At 37.5% G+C, this 19452-nt stretch overlaps 2 protein-coding genes across 2 annotated transcripts; one reads left to right on the top strand and one right to left on the bottom strand.

Moving 5' to 3' along the window:
• Positions 1–293: 293 nt before the first annotated feature.
• On the bottom strand, positions 294–2925 carry LOC145890540 (phospholipase A-2-activating protein-like). Its single transcript, XM_082981647.1, has one exon. The coding sequence runs from the start codon at positions 2847–2849 to the stop codon at positions 294–296; it is 2556 nt and encodes an 851-aa protein (XP_082837773.1). The 5' UTR covers positions 2850–2925.
• Positions 2926–7563: 4638 nt separating this feature from the next.
• On the top strand, positions 7564–17983 carry LOC145890414 (ribosomal protein S6 kinase alpha-5-like). The gene is made up of 15 exons (XM_082981406.1): positions 7564–7732; positions 7800–7871; positions 7931–8064; positions 8283–8367; positions 8444–8559; positions 9071–9175; positions 9324–9511; positions 10456–10606; positions 11395–11559; positions 12686–12951; positions 13172–13265; positions 14198–14368; positions 14794–15051; positions 15386–15536; positions 15777–17983. The coding sequence occupies exons 1-15, from the start codon at positions 7684–7686 to the stop codon at positions 16553–16555; spliced, it is 2784 nt and encodes a 927-aa protein (XP_082837532.1). The 5' UTR covers positions 7564–7683; the 3' UTR covers positions 16556–17983.
• The last annotated feature ends 1469 nt before the right edge of the window (positions 17984–19452 follow it).

Raw genomic sequence — 19452 nt, 5'->3', positions numbered from 1 at the left:
AACCATTTTACAGTACTTAACTGAACAATTCTGCGAAATAAGAAATAATTTCTCTATGTTTTACGAGCAAATGAACTGTTTAGCCTACATCAATACACAAAAAAATACACACAGTCATATTGAGCAGTTGAAGCATGTAAATACATCAGGTTCATATTGTATAAATACTGAAATTATTAAATAAGTTTAATTTAAATTCTGAAAACAACTCCAGGTATTTTTGGTAGCAAAATAAATATCTTCAACAACTTCTAAAACATACATATTTTTTTCCACAAATAGCATTTAATCCTTTACAAAGTAAGCAGCAAGTGTGTGGTACACTGTAACACTTTGTCCACAGAGCCATGGTACTTTCTCATATGAGTAACAACATTTTTTGCCTCCATAGACCGAGCAATAGTTTGGGCAACTTCGTTATCTGCCAGTAATGTTCCCAAAGCAACTAAGTAACGGAAGCTAGCTTCAGGTGTCACACTGCCATGAGCTTCAAGGCATTTTAGCAACGGGGTGACAGCAAACAAGTGAACTGTCTGGCAATGTTCAGCCACAGCAGCAGGATTTTGTCTAGTAACAAGAACAGCATAGTTGATGAATAAAGTAGCAGCAGCAACTTGAATGTTTTTGTCTCCAGCAGCAGAAGTATCATTGAGGAATTCATTGGAGCTAACAGCTGTGAGAATACTCTCATGACCTGCAATCAAAAATGCAACTCCTTCATCTGTGAGAACAAGATTACAAAGGATTCTGACAGCTAAAAGTCTATTAAGGTGAACAGCTTCTAACTTTGGTTGGTTTAAAAGCTTTAAGAGCATGGTAAGTAGTGTCTCAGCCTTTGCATTGCACACCAGCGTGCCAACAGTTGGGCATCGCACAAGGGCAAGTCTCAGCAGGTCCAGAGCCGGAAATATTGACTTCTTGTCTTCATTCAACAAAGCCCACAAATGTTCTATAAGATTGGCATCTGGTTCTTTGTCGTTTATCAGAGTTGCCAAAGATTCTACACTTGCAGAGCAACCAACAGAGTCAATCAAGTCTTTAAGCTTTCCCAGCATCGCATTTACATTGGCTGATTCAAACAAAATGAAACTAGTCTTCGGGTAAAAACTGTTTGCATTTGCCGGAGCAAAATTAACCTCCACAGGTTTGTCCACATCCATAGCATCAGATCCAGGTACATAGCGAGATGGATTTACCATCGGGTCATTTCTCTTTGTTTTGCCAGAAGAGCCAGCATCACCATTTGATGTGCCAGGTATGTAACGCCCTCCCCCTGTGAATGGATCAGCCTTTGGCATGCCACTGCTGTTTGAACTGTTGCTACCAGGAATATAACGTCCACCTCCAGTGTATGGATCTGTGTTAGCACCATTTACTTGGTCTCCTCCAGATTCAGGGACATAGCGACCACCTCCAGTAAATGGGTCTTCATACTGAGCACTGGAGTTGCTGGAATTCAAAGAAACATCAGCATTTTCTATAATAAAGTTTGCAATAGTTTCTAGAAAGCTTTGACTCAGATCTTCTTCATCAATAAACCTTTGTGCGGCCACCCAGGGATCTTCTGTTATGTTGTATGGAAGGTTTAAAGGGGGTTTTCCTTCTGCTATGTCAATTGTGAAAACATAGTCATAATCTTTTCCCTTGTAATTTGTCTTCTTCTGAGATTCACCTGTTCCAATCATGTTCCCTACTTTCATCCATTCACCATCTGCCATGTTCCATTGAAAGACTTCAACATCTCCATTGTCGTTGCGTATAAGTTTGGTTTGGCCATCCTTGTTTCCAGGAGTCTGCAGAGCTTCAGAGCCAGGCAAAGCATCCATATCAATGTCACTTTGCATATTGCTTGCAGTGGCTGGGATTTGTGAGGCTGCCAGTTCCTCCTCAAAGGCCACCTTAGTTGCAGGGTCAGCCACCCTCTCACTGGATCGAGTGAAAATTCGGACTGTGGCATCACTACAGGCTCCGGCAATGTCATCATTGTTTGTGTAAATAGCTTTCCAAACACTTGTTGCGGGTGTTGAAATGGTTTGACTTGGATGACTTCCCGATATTTTCCATAGTCTCATAGTTCGATCTTCGCCCGCTGTCAGAAACTCTGACCCATCAGGTGACACAACAACAGAGTAAACAAAGCTTCTGTGCCCATAATAAGTTTGCAAGCAGCTTCCTTCAACTGACCATCTTCTGACAGTGGTGTCATTTGAACAAGACAGAAATTCATCACTGGAAATTGCTGCCAGTGCCCTCACACAATCTGTGTGGTCAGTTAACGTAAAAACACAATGTCCAGATTTCCAAAGTTTTACTGTTCGGTCGGCTGATGCTGTTACAATTAGACTGTCTTTTCTTGGCATTTCAATAGCACCCCACACAGCAGCATTATGGCCAGACAAAGTAAGCTGGCATTTCGTGTTTGCTAATTCCAAAGAAGCAAGATCCCAACTCTTGGCAGTTTTGTCCCATGAAGAACTAAGCAGTGTTCCCGATTCACAAAACAAAGAACAGACTGTATTGGAATGGCCTGTAAGACATGCTACAACATCTGCTGATTTTGCATTGAACACTAGGATTTTGTGGTCATTGCTTCCAGTGATAACCAAGCCCTCCGGGTATTTTTCAGTAGGTTCAAGAAATACTACACTTGATACAAAACTTTTGTGTCCACTGTAGCTTTGAACTTGCTCATAATCAGTGTTGTTTACCTTTCTCCACAGTTTGGATGTCATATCCCGGGAGCTTGTTAACAACTGGCCATAGGTGATGTTGCTTTGACATAAATCTCGGACATCGGCTTCATGGCCTCGTATGGTCGATGAATATTTGAAGTGGTTGCCGCCTGACATTTTAGTTTTCCGTATTTTACAAATTTATACAGTTGTAACACAACAACTTCTTTTACCTATTTTGAAAATGTACATATGCCTTTAAGAAAACATTCACTATTAATCATAACAGCAAGTAAACTACAATTCAAAAAGCTGATTACGAAAATGTATAGCTATTTATATGACAACAATATAAATGTTGTAAACAGGAGGTTCACTAAACTAAATTTACTCTGCAATCTGTGCTACACCTGTTTTATTGAAGAACTCCATCCACGCCATAACGCCAATGTATTTTTCTGAATGAACATCCTTTACTTTGAAACAGGATAGTCCCAACGAATACATTTGCAAAAAAATAACATTAAGCGCAAGGCAAAACAAGTAAACGCCACGATTTACATTTTTAGAAACATCCATTGACTCACAAATTCATGAAAGAAACCGTACCGACGTTCTCAACCGGTTCAACGCAACGCATGACTTGGCAAATAGAGAATCGTTCTACGCACCGGTGATCACCTAACCTTGAAAGGGAACAAAGAAACTATGCAAAGTGTTTGATAATGTTTTCGGTGGCTCAACATTTGATTACTTCCAATGTGTACAAATATGCCTATTTGTTTTTTTCAGTCCTAGAGTGATGAATTGATTCTTGAAAGAGACTCTACGACCATCTCATGGGGATTACCCCGGTTCATGCATGTTTGAAGGATTTGTTCGGTTTTGTGTGATAGAGACAGCTTGAAAAGTACGGTGGTCGGAATTACAAATTGCGTATTAAGAATTTACGAAGTAGAAAGTCGGTGCTTCGCCAGAGTGGCACAAAAACTGCTCATTATTGCTGGGATTTACTCCAACGACCACTAGTAAGGTGTTATAGGCTATATGGTTGGCCATAGGTGTCATAAATCGTCACATTGTACGAGTACCTTAGATAACGTGCGTGTGCCTCATTAACGAACGTGCACGTTATTTAAAGCCTGGTCAACAGTGTCAAAGTCCGAATAAGAGCGACATCATGTGGAATAATAAGGTTCGCGCGCGTTAATAAGCAGCACGTTCGCTATGGCCAACCGATTCAAAAATCAAACTCATGTATGCGTACCTAATTAACGAACATTCAACTTATCAACGTGCTCGTAATAGTAACGTGCGCGCATGTTAAGTTGGCCGATAGTGTCATAATCATAGGTAAAATTACTTTTATTGTCATCGTACTTTTTTCATTTCAAAAAACAAATAGTTAGCTTCAAGTCACAGCTTATGGGCGTCGATATGCTCTTGTTTTCTGCTTTCACTTCTGCGAATATCACTCATGTATCCATCTAGTGCAGGGGTGCACAACCTTTTTACTATTGCCGGCCGCAACACACACACCACTGTGTGCTAGCGGCCGCCACTGAATATACTGCTTTTTCAACGATATACCCCTGATAATTACGACAGGTTGACGTGAGCAATATTAGAAAGGAATGGAAATGATTCCATACCTGAAAAATGTACACTATTTATTATCTACATTTTCCAAATTACGTATATTATAAAATATTGTATACAATGTAATGAAATGTCGAATTATTCAATGGCTGCCTTGTCCTTGCAAGCTAGGTTCACGTCTCCATCATAAAATAATCCACTTCCCATTTGGGATTAAACGCCCTTTTCTCTTTTTTTTAACAACCTTTTGCGTTTCAGCGACATGACTGAGCGATTCCGCTGTTTAGCTTTTCGACAACTGCATTACTGCACATGCGTTCATGACAATTCACCGATATGCTATCAATGTGTTATGACGTCACCATCCCTATTGTTTCGCTTTGTCTCGAGTGCGGTGGCTACAACAGTTACTACTCGCTACAGCGAACGAATGTGTACAACGCGGAAATGGAAATGGTCCTAATTAAAAGCCTAACTCTTGAGACCGCTAGAAAAACAAGTTTCAGAAGCAACGACGGCCGCCAATGCATATATTTTGATATAAATGTGCACGGCCGCAAAAAATAGCGTCCGCGGCCGCATGCGGCCGTACGGCCGCAGGTTGTGCACCGCTGATTCTAGTGAATATGTGCAGTTCGCACCGTTTGCTTTGTTGTCTCCCAACCCTAAAGAGAACCTGCAACGTGAGTTTAACTGCAATCAACTCTCCTTTTGGCAAACTTAACACAATCAAACTGCGAGGTAAATATGCAAAACTTTGTAAAATGCCAACTTAACATGTGCTAAAGAAGACTATTATTGGTAATTTACCCTTATAGATTAAACCAGGAATGGGCAACCTTTAGCACAGCCGGGCCAAAGCTGCATTTGATTTGATGACAAAAATATGGTGTTTTTGGTGAGTAAATCTCACATAGCCTAACCGCTTCATAAAAGATATGTGTAATTTAACTGCCCAATATCATCAAACTAGGGATTTAAGGCTTAATACGTCGTAATTTAATTGTGTTGAGTTTGCCAAAGGCAGGGTTGATTGCAGTAAAACCTCACGTTGCAAGTTCCTGTTGTGGTCGCCAGACATTAGGAATATTTTTTGTCCGCCTCGCCAAAAAATAATTGCGGACTGGTCTAACAACCAAGTAACTTATGACACGGTTGGCCATGAAATGTATCCTATTAAGGTGCATGTACACTAATAGCGAACGTGCTGCTTATTAACGCGCGCGTACCTTGTTATTCCACTTGATGTCGCTCTTATTCGGATTTTGACACTGCTATTGGCCAGGCATTAAATAACGTGCAAGTTCGTTAATACGGCTCACGCACGTTATCTAAGATACGCGTACAATATGACGAATTATGACACTGATCGCCAACAATAGTTATAGTCCCTTCCAAATGAACTAACATATGAATGACCTTTTTACTTTATAACATGTTCTGTCGCTGGTGGTTTACGATGGACCATAGGTTCCGATCGACAAACTATAACTTGACCCTTATGCGCAGGTGGAATGTGACTTCGGCTAATAAGGTTCTCTATCAATAAAAAACATCTGACATTCAACGTCGTTTCCCAGCAAATGGATAAAATTCAGCACATTTTAGCTACTACTTCGTGCTCAACCTGTAACCACAACTAAACTGTAACAAATTTACGAAATTGATACGCCCAGCACCAAACCAGTGAATAAGCTATCCAAAACAAACGATTCGCTTTAAATGGCTTAGTTTTTTTGGTTATCACGCTATGACGTCAAACTATAATGGTGTTTCTTTGTAAAATGTATCGCCGCTTTGACTTGTTGTAAAAAATTACTGCAATACACCTATGAAGGATTCTTAACTGTGATTTGGCTGATACAAATTTATTAACCGTTAGGTGGCGCGTAACAAGTTCAGTTTTACAAAAATTGATTGATTACATAACACAAAAAATAAAATTTTGTGTTTATGAAATTCTGTGAATAGTGCACCATCGGTTCATAGAATTTGGGAGCTTTAAGCCTATGGTTTCGGATTCATCGCGTCTGCGCCATCAGGATTGCAAGTATTAGGTAGGAATCAACAATCCCTGCAATAGTTTAACTACACTTTTCTTGTTCCTGAAATTTATATGGGATATGTGATCTATTATCGTGTTGATCTAATTTGGGAAAATAAATGAAATACTTAAAAATACTCGGACGCCAATAAATTAACCCAAGACTAGCGTAACAGCATTAAAGATTTGTTTCTTCAACACGGATCATTTCAATGACATCCACGTACTGTACACCAGCTTGTTTAACATTAGTGAACTGTACAATAACCGTGTTTTCGCTAAAACCGTGTTAAATTCTCTTCAGATGATATCTTTTATTGAATAAAAGTTCCCTAGAAAATTGTGCATCTGTACTTTTTTACTCGAATCATCAAAAAGGTGCGGGTAAGTTTGGTGAATTTTTTAGCAAAACTTTAAATGGATATTAAAAATACAATTATTCCTGGTTGTCGATGATATGTCATATTCGTGTCAAAGTTCAAATGAACATAGTTCCGTATTCAATCAAGCATAGCGAGTAATAACTGCAAGTTGTGCTGCAACGTAAACAATTGCTTCAGCCTGGGGTATGTTTTTTTTGCAGGTTTTTAAACTGCCCTGTATTTCCAACATGATGTTAAGCGATGTACCTTTCCTTGGGACTGTTAGCAGGATATAGTCGTTTTAATTAACGTAATTAATAATTAAATAGGATTGACTAATCATTTAGAGCGTCATTAACGAATCCGGCTACAGATTAGAGATTAATACGTTAAGAATCGCTTGTCGTAAGGTTGAATAATCTTGTGAAAGTTGGAAAATGTTTTTATTTGTTAATTCTTATCAACTAACTTTTATTATTAAACGCTAACCCGGACAGCTTACATATATTGAGTGTGGTAAGGTACCGTATATGTGCTAGTACATACCAGATTTAAAAAAAAACAATTTAGGTCCAAAGAAATTTGTTTGTAATATGCGGGCAGGACGTATTTTGGCAAACGTTTATTGCGCAGACAATGCATTGATTATTGGAATTTTTTAAGTTAATGCATTTGCAAATTTTTTTGCTCTGATCATAAGCAAATTTTCACCATTAACCAGTCAGTTTGATTTGCAGATCTGTTCCAATTAAATATCGATAAAATTTTGATTATGTTCAAGAATAGTTTATCATATCATTTTCTTCATATTGGTTCGACAAAATCACAATTTTTTATCTAAGATTTGAAATGATTAAAATACTTTTCTTCTATTAATAAAGCTTTGGTTGCAACTAGCGCAAATTCTGAGTAAATTTGCTTTTCAACATGGGTGTCTAAACCCTTAAACTACTGAACATCGTTCCTATTGGAATCTTAATAAACCAAGTCACACTGAATCAGCAAAATGGCCTCAATTAGCCAACCCATTGAGGTTGTACATACAGTAACTGATGGTAAGTTTTTAGTGGAAAAACACTAAGGTATGTACATTTATAATTTGTATTCTTTGTTTCTTGTTAGCCAACCTTACCGGACATATGGAAAAAGTGGGGTTGGAAAGTTTTGAATTGCTAAAAGTACTTGGTACTGGAGGTAAGTTTTTAGTTGTCAGAAGCGTTGATTGTGCATCAATAATCTTTGGTGTTTTTCAGCTTATGGAAAAGTGTTTTTGGTTCGCAAAAATTGTGGCCACGATCAAGGAAAATTATATGCCATGAAAGTTTTGAAGAAGGCATCAATCATTACAAAGCCTAAAACTGCCGAACACACTATGACTGAAAGACAAGTCAGTTTCGATTGCTACTTTTTGTATTTTATTAATACTTTGTTTGTAATTAAAAAATTACCAGTTTTATTTAAAAAAATTGTTTGTTTTACTTTAAAGGTCCAATTTGACTAAACATTAGAAGTGTCCAATTTCAAACATGATTGTTGTTGGAGACCATTTAGCTGTAAAAAAATCATTTAGTTGCCGTGGATTTAAACTCTCCTTATAACCTTAAGGTGCTGGAAGCAGTTAGACAATCACCATTTCTCGTTACTCTCCACTATGCATTTCAAACCAACTCAAGACTTCATCTGATACTAGGTAAGTCAACTGTTTTGATCTATTGATCGACAGACAACAGTAATTAAATTTTTCTGATAATTGTAAATCTTAACAGACTATGTAAACGGGGGAGAACTTTTCACTCATTTGAACATAAGGGAAAAGTTTGCTGAAAAGGAAGTTTGTCTGTTCAGTGCTGAAATTCTGCTTGCTTTGGAACATTTGCATAATGTAAGTTTTGTATTGACTTAAACAGCCACATTATGTTGCAAATTTAGATTTTTACTCAATAAAAAAAGTTGTTATGTCACAACTTTTTTATGTTTGTTTATTTAAATCTAAGTTAAACAAAAAAATTACAATATAGAAGCAAATTAATAATCAGTGAGCTGCAGGCAGTGAACATTGTTTTGACCTATCAGATCTCATCAGTGCTATTGGTGACTTGCTGACTTAACTTCCCATTGGGTACCAAGTTATGTACAAACCATGATCAACACAACACACACTTAGGCCATAAAACTTTTTTTTAACCAATAGTGTTGTAAGCTCTGTATCACATAAATCATGCCAAAGCAAATGTGTCAATAATTGTCAGTCAGAAGCTTACCATTCTGATAGGTCAAGACAGTGTACATGGTTTGCACACTGCACATCACTGAATTACAATAAAGTTCAACATTTTGATCTGTTATTTCACTAAGTTTGTGTCTTAAACCACTCTATCTATTTTTGTTTGCAGTTGGGTATTATTTACCGAGACATAAAACTGGAGAACATCCTATTGGACTCAGAAGGACACATTGTTCTAACTGATTTTGGTCTTAGTAAAGAATTTCTAAATGATGTAAGTCCCCAGAAAGCAACCTTTTGTCTTTCATTTATTCATCGACTGCCAATTTGCTTTATTAGATTTTATAAAAAAACACTATAGTGAAGAATTTTCCAAATACGTACTGAAAGCAATGTAGAAGAACCATTTTATTGTTATTCAGGATGACAGAGCTTATTCATTTTGTGGTACGATCGAGTACATGGCCCCAGAGGTGATTAAAAGTAATGGAGCTGGCCATGACAGGGGTGTTGATTTTTGGAGCCTTGGCGTGCTGATGTATGAACTCTTGACTGGCGCTTCCCCATTTACTGTTGAAGGGGAGAAGAATACACAAACAGAAGTTTCTAAGTAAGTGTATTTTCACTTGTGTGTTTATAACCTAGAAAGAAAATGCAAAAAAAGGTAACTTTTTTCCTGTATTGTCAATGTCGTTTGTAGGTTTTTCTGTTTTGATTAAAATTTTGTTGCTAACTGAAAATCAATGATAGTAATTTACATACGTTGGTTTCTGTCATTGTAAAAAACATTCCATACATGCTTAATTAGATCAATGTATTATTCAAGTGAATCAATTATTCAAGTTTTCTGTAATAAATTTATTAAATTAGTATCAAATCGATAAACTTATTCCACTTATGTCAAATTATTCAGCAAGTTTTATTCAGTGTGTATGTTATAAAGTCCGCAAGAGCCAAAACTTAAAACTCCTTTTGGTTCCGATTGAATCAAAATAATTAGCTGATCCAGCTTTTAATCATTAGGGAACAGGTCAGCCTTAACCTTTGAGACTAATCAATTACATAACAACTTTTATGCCAACCTTGCCCAAATCCTGTAATTTATTGAGCTGTATCCACGTCATTGACTTATAATTACCAGTGGGGGCCGACACTGGTCCAACTAGGTTTATTTTCTATTGTAATCATCATTTCCTGTGAGGCAATGTTTCTGGCTCTTCAACAACTGAAGATACATCTTGTAATGTTTGCATTAATGACTTATGATAACATGTGGGTAAATGTGTTTGCAATTAGGTTTAGTCAACACTTCAGGCCTCATTGTAAATATTGGGATTCCTTGTCTTTCCTTCTATCTCTGATATACTTTTATGTTAAATGTTTGTATACATGTAATTTTTAAAGCTATTATTAAAAAAAAACGTTTTTCAACACTTATAATCCTTTTAACATTGTAGTAATAAATGTAGTAGTGGCATATCATTGAGCCATAGCATAGCAATAGGAATGAATAGGCGCAACAACCTATGTAAATTTGTTATTTGCTATTTTCAGACGCATCCTGTACAACAAACCACCGGTTCCTCACAATGTATCGGCAATGGCATTGGATCTAATCTTCAAGTTGCTGGAGAAAAGTCCAAAAAAGAGACTTGGATGTGGTTACCATGGCATTATGGAAATAAAGGACCACCCCTTTTTCAAAGTAATTTGTGTATTTTGGCATAGAAATACTGTGTTGCCTAACTGTCAAAAGACTACTGGAATGTGGAGCATGCTCTGTCTCAGTATGTTGTGTGTCACAGCACATCTGTCTGATAATTTACCTTTTTCCATGTATTGTCATGCAATTACACATATCAAGGACATGCCCTTAAAACTTTCAAATACAAAAAATGTGTCTATTTAGTTTATAACTTAAGCCTTGTTTCTGTAATTATCTTTTTGATAGATTATCATGTTTTCTGAATAAGGGCATATTATATCCTTAATTTTGTCTCATAATTTTATGAATGAAAGGATTGGGTGATTTAAATCATGAACAGGAAGGATGGAGTGGTTATTGTGATATGTAGGCACTAAGCCCAGTCACAGAGGAAACACCTTGCCACATACCATCAACACACAAAAAAATCCCCCAGGATATCCTGCCTCACTCACACGCTCACTGTTGAAATCAGTTGTCACATGAAACCTTTCGCTTTGTTATGGTATTTGCTACTTCTGTTCATGACAATATGCATCAGTGTAATACATATAATTTTGTTTTTTGTAAGCAAGAATTGAAGACAATCACAAAATACTATAAAGCTAATTAAATTTTTTTTTTGCAACTTGGTGCTTTTTTTACCTTCACTCCCAACAAAATAGAACTTCGAACTGCAAGATTGGTGAACAAAACAACATGATATATTCCAAATTTAAAAAAAATATTTTTGTTAAGGTTCCTGTCAGTGATATTTTCATGTACCTAACAAACTTTTGTTTGTGCAGAATTTGGTGTGGGAGCAGGTAGCGAAAAAGAACGTGCCAGCTCCGTTCAAACCAGCTATATCGAGTGACATGGACACAAGCAACTTCGCTGAAGAGTTTACACTGATGCCTGCTGATTATTCACCGGCTGCTACACCTGCAGCAAATGTCACCTGTCCATTTAAGGTGGGTTCTTTATGATCTACAGTACCACAAACAATGTTTGTTGTCCCAACACTATGTGGTATTTTTGTAAAGTTGAGCATTATGTTATGTATAAATAAGTATTGTCATATTTTGTGTTTAACTAGTACTTTATTAAATGGAATTGCTTAACCATAAGGCAAGCCTTTTCGATTCCCTTTTAAAGTATCTTGAAAAATCATTCCATGAAGTACAAATACCTTTAAGGTTATGATTAATTAATATTGTTAATTTTAGTTTCCAGCATAAATAAAATTAGTATCATGTTGAGTACAGCTACGATAAAATTGCCAGCATAATGATTTTTGCCAATAGTAAAAATATTTTGTTTACAACTGACTATGTCAGATTGTGGAAAATTTTCCTGGGTAAAGTTTGCTACAATAAATATGCCTATTGCAAACTGCACACTTCATCAGTGTCATGAAATTCTCGTACAAAAAAACAGAGTTTTATGTCTTTGCATGAGTAAACAGCAAACAATACTTTTAATATCTCGTTGCTGTGGAGTCTCAGCTGATACATTGAATGATGATTAATATGTTTTGAGATGTTCGGTAGCTGATTCATTAAGAATGCAGCCTTCTGACTTCTTTCAACCATTAGCTATGACCCTGTTTGCCCTTCTGATCTTTAAGCCTTGTTGTTTATGGATCACAAACTTTGCTTTATAAATTATTAAGTTCAAAATCGAAGCTGATTTTGATATGTCTAAAAAGAAAAGGCAAATCTACCCAGTGAAAACTTTTATTATGTGTAGAAAAATCACTTTTCTTAGTATATTGATTTAAATTGGAAGTAGTAAATTTAAAATAAATATATATTTTGTTGTTTATTTCGCACTGATAGGTTTTTTTGACAACATTGTTGTGTACCCTACTTGTATGACATAATAATGACAAACAATGTTTCATTATTTCCTGTTCAACTGTCATAACAACACATTACCCACCATGTCATTTAAAATCATGGTACAGATTGTTGTAGTTCTTGGTTGTCATCTTAAGGTTGTTATTTAAAACCACTTTACATTCTCAACTTTTCTTTGTTTACCAATTGTAAGAATTGCACCATCTGAAAGTCTAAACAATCGTGTACTTTGTTGCAGGGTTACTCCTTTGTTTCCCCGTCCATCGTTTTTGGAAGACAAAACGTCCTCAGCGATGATATTTTGCGACCTCAGAAAAATGCTGGCCGTCCGTCTCCAGGTTATCTTCGCAAAGTCGCCCGTGAGGCGACCGACAATGAATTCTTCAACTTATATACTCTCGACTTGGGGGGAGCACCCCTGGGGGATGGCAGTTTCTCAGTTTGTCGTAAATGTGTTGAAAAATCCACTGGTAAAGAATATGCAGTCAAGATTGTCAGCAGAAGGTAAGTAGAATGTTTTGAATCTCTGAAAACTTTGTATGCGGCATTGTGCTTATGTAGTTCTATTTCAATAGGCAACAATAGTGGAATGCAAGTTTAAAATCTGTATCCTGTAAACTATCATAGTTTCTAAGGCACTGTATGGCATTCATTATGACAAAAATGAGCTTGAGCCAATTTTTTGACCCTTTATTTTGATTCAAGAGTTTCGTTGTATGTGCAGATGGGAACTTCAAACTATGCGCGAACTAAACTCCCTGAGACAGTGTCAAGGCCATCCTAATATTGTCAAGCTTCACAACGTGTTTCATGATAAGGTAACTTACTACTGTTGGCATCTTATGATTGTCTATTTTAAACAACTATACTTTTGTAAGTAAAAGGAAACTTAATTTTCAACGCATCAGAATGACAAAGTCTGAATTAAATCACCATTAGAAAATTTTACACATGAGTTACATCAAGTGTGTAGAATTAGGTCGGTTAGAGTAACAAGCAAAAGTTTCTCAGAAAAGTGGCGAAAAACATTACAGAGAAACTGAAGGTTTCTGAGAAAAAGGGCAGATTGTATACCTCTGTTGCTTTAGGTCATGCCTTGGTGCTTTCCCATAATACAAGGTTCCTTTTCTCAAAAGGGAACTTCCCTGCTGTTTGACTTTTGTGTGAATTGTTTGAGGAGTGTGTTGCAATATGTGTTGTAACTATAGGCTACCAAACAGCTTTATCCAATGCCCTAATTAAATCGAACTTGTATGCACAAAAGCAACTAAATAACAAGTGACTTTTGTTGTGTGTGTGTGTGTTGCCTTTGAATGCATTTATACAGAGTTCTGTGTACAATTGTGTTTACTAGGCACTGGTAATCAGGTATTATGCTCATGTTTGACTTGACATGGTAGAAAACCTTGCCCATCAATGTAAGTTTTGATTAAAGGTTAATAATTTTGTTCTTGGTTTCAAAGCTTGTTTGACAAAAAGTCCTTCACAGTAGAAAAATGTGGGTCTAAAATATTTTGAAATTTGCACATAATGGCCTGCATTTGTTTTTTTTGTGCACTTGTTTCACTATATTTGACATGATCCAACCTTTGGCAGCTCTATTTTTTGTTGAAAAATAAAATTTGGCTAAAAAGACATTATTCATCTATTTGTATTCATTAAAAGAACATGTTAACTACTTATTTTTTATTTGTTTCATTTTTGAATGGGTATTTTTTGAACTATAATTTTGTACGTTGTACCATCACAGCACCACACCTTCATTGTACTGGAACTTCTGCAAGGCGGTGAGCTTCTCTCAATGATCCGGCGGAGGTCAAAGTTCACAGAGGCTGAGGCAAGCATCATTATGAAGCAGATTGTGTCTGCGGTTGCTTTCATGCATTCTAAATTGGTTGTCCACCGAGATTTGAAGCCAGAGGTATGCCCATATGTTCATGGTCTGTTTGTTAGAGAGGTGTTGGCTGTAAGTGTATGAGTGCTGTGATTGTTGTCATAGCAGTTTTAAGCCTAACCTTTTTCATTTTTACTTTAAATTACTGTACTTTCAAAATTTAAAAGAATGAAAAATATATATTTTTGTAGCCAACTTTTTTCATGTATGTTTTGAATTACTTACTTTTCCAATTTTGAAACAAATTATACAGGGTTTAGTTATTGTACTGCAATATTTAACTATTCTGAGATACAAATACTACCAAACAACTTATAAGCATGACTGTGCAAAGTATTGAAAACACTTTACATATAAACAAACAAAACTGGGAATATCAATCAAATCAGATCAAAATTCAATTGTTTGAATGCAGTCTTGGTTATTTCCATAAAATTTACATGTTTTTCCAGAACATCATCTTTGTTCACCCAAGAGAGGAAAACAACAATGACACCGCAGATATCCAACAGCTTCGTTTAAAAATCATCGACTTCGGCTTTGCCAGGATGAAGGTGGTCAACACTGCAGGGGTGGGAATGTCAATGAAAACCCCTGTCTTTACCCTGCACTATGCAGCCCCTGAAGTTTTGGATGTTTCTGCTTTTTCTGAAGGTAGCGGAGTGGGTTATGATGAGTCATGTGACCTCTGGAGTATTGGCGTCATACTGGTAGGTTGTGTTGTGCTCTCAGATGAACTTCTATAAGTTGCATACCCATTCTATTTCATGACTTTATGCATAGCTGTTTGTCCTTTTAATACGCAACATCAGTAAACTGTAAACCAAACACAATGTTGGTATGGTGCATGCCAAGTAGCAGGCACCCAACATTTTCCCTAACATTGTGTAAATCAGTTAAAGGTAACAACATCTGGAATCATACTGACAATTATTACGTGGGGCTAAAGTAACTTAAGCTTTTTGCAAGTTTGTTTTAATTTCTTTTAAAATTTCGTGAATAGAAATTCTTGTTTCAGTTTGTGACTACTAATTTTTTGCACAGTATGCAATGCTGTCTGGAGAAGTTCCATTTGTGAGGAATGGGAAAAGTCTTGGGGCAGCTGAGATTATGAGTCGGATAAAAAAGGGAGAGTTTGGCTTTGATTCCTCATCTTGGCTCAATGTATCAGAAGAAGCCAGACAACTTGTTCATGGTTAGTAATATATCTCTCCCATTTTGTTCACAAATTGTGTCAGTGTGTGTCTATTATCTGTTCAAACAAAATAATTATTAATCATCTTTAACTGTTGATTTAACAAGCTTAACTGTAAATTACCTTCTTAAACTGTTCATTTGTTACTGTTAGGTATAACTTGAGAAATGTGCAGTATCCCTATTTTTACATGTGCAAAGTTTATTTCTTGCTTTTATGCTAAATCATGTTATGTGATAGGTTTGCTAACAGTAGACCCTAAGGAAAGGCTCAAGATCCAGGACCTAGTCAGCAACCCCTGGGTCCAGGGTGCCTGTGCCCCAACGACACCTCTTCTCAGCCCCTGTAAACTGTCCCCGGGACCCCGTTTACCCACTTCTTTCAATGCAACCCTAAAGGCCTTCCACATGGCACAGAAAGAGGGATTCCAACTGTCGTCGGTCACCAATGCTCCTCTTGCACAAAGGCGCAACCGAAAGCGTACCCGTAAACGAAGTGCCAGCACTGGATCCGACAGCAGAAGTAGTGGGTCAAGTGAAAGCCTCGCCACGTCATCGGCGGTGACGTCATCCGGTACGACGTCATCGGGATCAACGCCGGTCACTTCACCCACTGTTGAACTTGCCGAAGTTGTACTCCCTGCAGAATCATCCACGTCCCTTTCCTCGCCCGTTGCTAAGCGACCGAGGTGCTCCACGTCGGAAGACGAGCGCTGTGTGGAAAGGGAAACAGTCGTGGTTTGCAATCCACTTGCGAACACACAGTACACTGCGCTTGCGGGGTACGAATCTGTTATCACCAGCCAGCGTTGCTCGAGCGATTTGGACTCTACAGACAGTGGAGTCCCAAACAGCCTCTCATCTAGGGAACCGTCCTCTTCTATCGGAGGCGAATCCGGGTACAGGACTTACGGCGAATCCGATTCAAGTCCTCCCTTCCTGGGCGTAAAACCCGACGACCCAGCGGCAACCGGTCCAAACTTCCACCGCCCTGACGTGAGCGTTATTAGGACTGCGTGATGACGGTGCCTCAAAATCACAACCCGAATTTACAACCCAGTAGAGCATATTGTTGCCCGTGAGGAACATAGTCTTACGCAATGTGATGGTTTGCGGAATGATGTAGTTAACCTCATGCAGTATTGGCGTTTTGGCATTTGGGCTTCGGTTTTTATTCGCGCTTTAAAGTACTTCGTTGTATATTTATTAGTTAGGGCGTTAAAAATGGTTTTGCTTGTTCCGTAAAATTTGTATTTTATAAGTCTGCACTTATTGTGTGTGGCATCCATGGTTTATTCGCCAGAGCCAGTGTTTTGCGCGGTATGGCGCCACACTCCCCCCGATTGTACTTTCATGTTGCAAGCACAAAAAGGATATGTTTGTTTCTTTGGTTACAACCACGCTAAGTGCGTTGCATATCACCCTTCTGATTCACTCTTTCTTTACAATAATCATGCCCAAGCGCTATAGTTTACTACAAGCAAATTTATGCCTTATGACATCAATTACAAAGCTTCAAGCCATTGTCTATGCATCTTACCATTGAGCATAACCACTGATTAAATGTACATAGTACACAGACACACGCATCTTGTCCCACAGTGTTACTAGGGCACTTTTTCCATATTGTCGGCTTAAAGGATGCCCGTTTTTTTTTGCATAAGGATCACATTTAAAGATACCTAACTTAACCCATGAAACACATTTGTGCTGCATGGTGATTTAAATTGTTCACTGGCTTTTTTCGGTGAATAGTTTCAAAAAGTAAGGCTTTTGCACATTTGCTTTTCAGGTCTGCGGATATGCTTGGTTTGCGTTTTGTTTAAAATAGTGCACGGACCTTATACTTTTATGGATTTTGTGTGGTTTAATATTGATCCTTTTTTCAGGAAAGACCTGACAAATCGTTTCCGAAACTGGTCTCGTTGCACTTTCGTCGTTTTGATTTTTAAGTAGCATTTTTACTGAGTATTGCGAAATCAGGACGTTTCAAAGCCCAATGCATTTTGTAAGTGAACGTATATAGTCCATACGCGTATAAGTTTTCCAAATAAGTATAAGTTGTATGCATAAGTTTATCTCAAACTCGTAGCTTTTTTGCGGTGATTGGTCACGGGCACAAAAATGCGTAAACTTTCGTCACATTTTGTTTTCAAAATTTTAACTGAAAAGTACTCTGTCCGGTCTGGCGGTGAATAATCCCAGCACCTGTTTGCTTGTTTTGGTGAAATTATACTTTAGCGTTGTGTTGTTGCGGTTGGCGAGTGTTCCTTTTCCCATTGTACTTTCCTCGTGCAATTTGCGGATCGCTTACGTTATTTTAGTGTCTTCTCTCGTTGCATATTGAAATAAAGTTTCGTTGTTTGCTTTAACTCTCCATGTATTAGTGTATAGTGAAAAGACAAAAATTTGAACCACAATACAAATACATTTTCATTCATACAGTGAGTATTAATACTGTTTTTTTGTTCTTTCACATATGCAAGGCCGAGTGGAATAAAACTTTAGTTTTGATTGTACTTCGAACACTGGAAGCTACAGTGTTGAAATCATCTTGCTCTTCGAAAGGTTGTATTGTTTGTTCAGCCGAAAACTGATCGATAACTTATAAGTTTTAATAGAGGGTAAGGGAACCGTACAAGAAATAAGTCTTTGTCTTAGGAGAGGCCAACGTCGTCGATTCGCTTGGAACCAAAACTTGACGACTGTTTTAAGTAGTGATCGAGTCGCTCTTCAAATGTAGCCAAGTGACTAAACAAAAGGAACCCAGAGGTCGGAGCTGCCCTAGGCGAAGTGTTAAGCCCTGTGAAGAGTTTTCGGCCATCTGAGAGAAATACCAATTTTTCGTTGGCAAGACACATTCTGCGTGGTTATATCGCTTTTGAATATATCCGCCAATCGACTTTACGAGATTATCGAGAACGAACAAAGCTAACACAGATGTTTTCTAAGTATTTCAGTGTGAGAAAATCGAACGCGAACGCGAACGCGTCCTTCAGTGTGGAGAAGTCAAAATCCTATTTCTGTGGTGGTTGAGATTTAATCTGCGTGCATCTGACGTATGACAGCAATAGCAATTAAAATTATTCTGTTTGGATGAGAATCTGATGTCCATTTGCGCCAATTGACTTTAAAAGTAGCCTATTTTACTAACATTTATTACCAGTGTCTGACAACTTTATGTAAATATAACAGCAGTAGTAATATACGTTCTATACTAGAACAATCAAGGTGCTTAGATGTGTATTGTAGTGATGTCCCCAGTTCCAAATTATCCGGCCCGGACGGATCCGGATAGTTATCATTCAAATCCGGCCGGATAATTTGGACCCGGCAGTATGTTAACACCGATTCGTGTATTTTATCGGTATTGCATAAAGTTTTAATTGCCAAACATAATGCTATGTTTAGGTTAGCTTATCATGAGTGGAACAAATAAACGTGGGCATTTATTATTATGGTAACACTTCACGAAAAACCTTTACAACAAACAACAGAAAAATCGTAAGTCGGCGAGTATCACAGACTGGGTCCAAAAAACGGGTAATATGCAAAAAAAACGAATATGGAATCTGTGCTCATATTCGGCGAATCTATTCGGGTTCGGGTTCGCCATGGCACATCCCTAGTTCGAGTTTTTTTTTGTTTGAAATCGGATAAAAGAAAACACATAGTATGCACACTATGTAAAAATGTATACCAAAAACCAATTTCTACGTTGGAAGAACTGTGACGTCGCTCATTAAATTTGCCGCCAAATGAATCGAAGAAGATTTTGTTATTGCTACGCAGTAGGGGCAATAACTGCTTTATTGCTTATGAAGTATGCTCTCAAAGTTTAATAGTAGATAAACCAACCGGTAGAAGAGCCCAGCAATTAATTCCAATCCCTTTGTGTTGTAACCTAATGTTATTAC

The sequence above is a fragment of the Ascidia mentula genome, chromosome 2 (genome assembly GCF_947561715.1).
Source record: "Ascidia mentula chromosome 2, kaAscMent1.1, whole genome shotgun sequence".
NCBI lineage: Eukaryota > Metazoa > Chordata > Ascidiacea > Phlebobranchia > Ascidiidae > Ascidia > Ascidia mentula.
The sequence above is the reverse complement of the archived record's forward strand: the minus strand, read 5'-3'. Positions and strand labels throughout refer to the sequence as shown.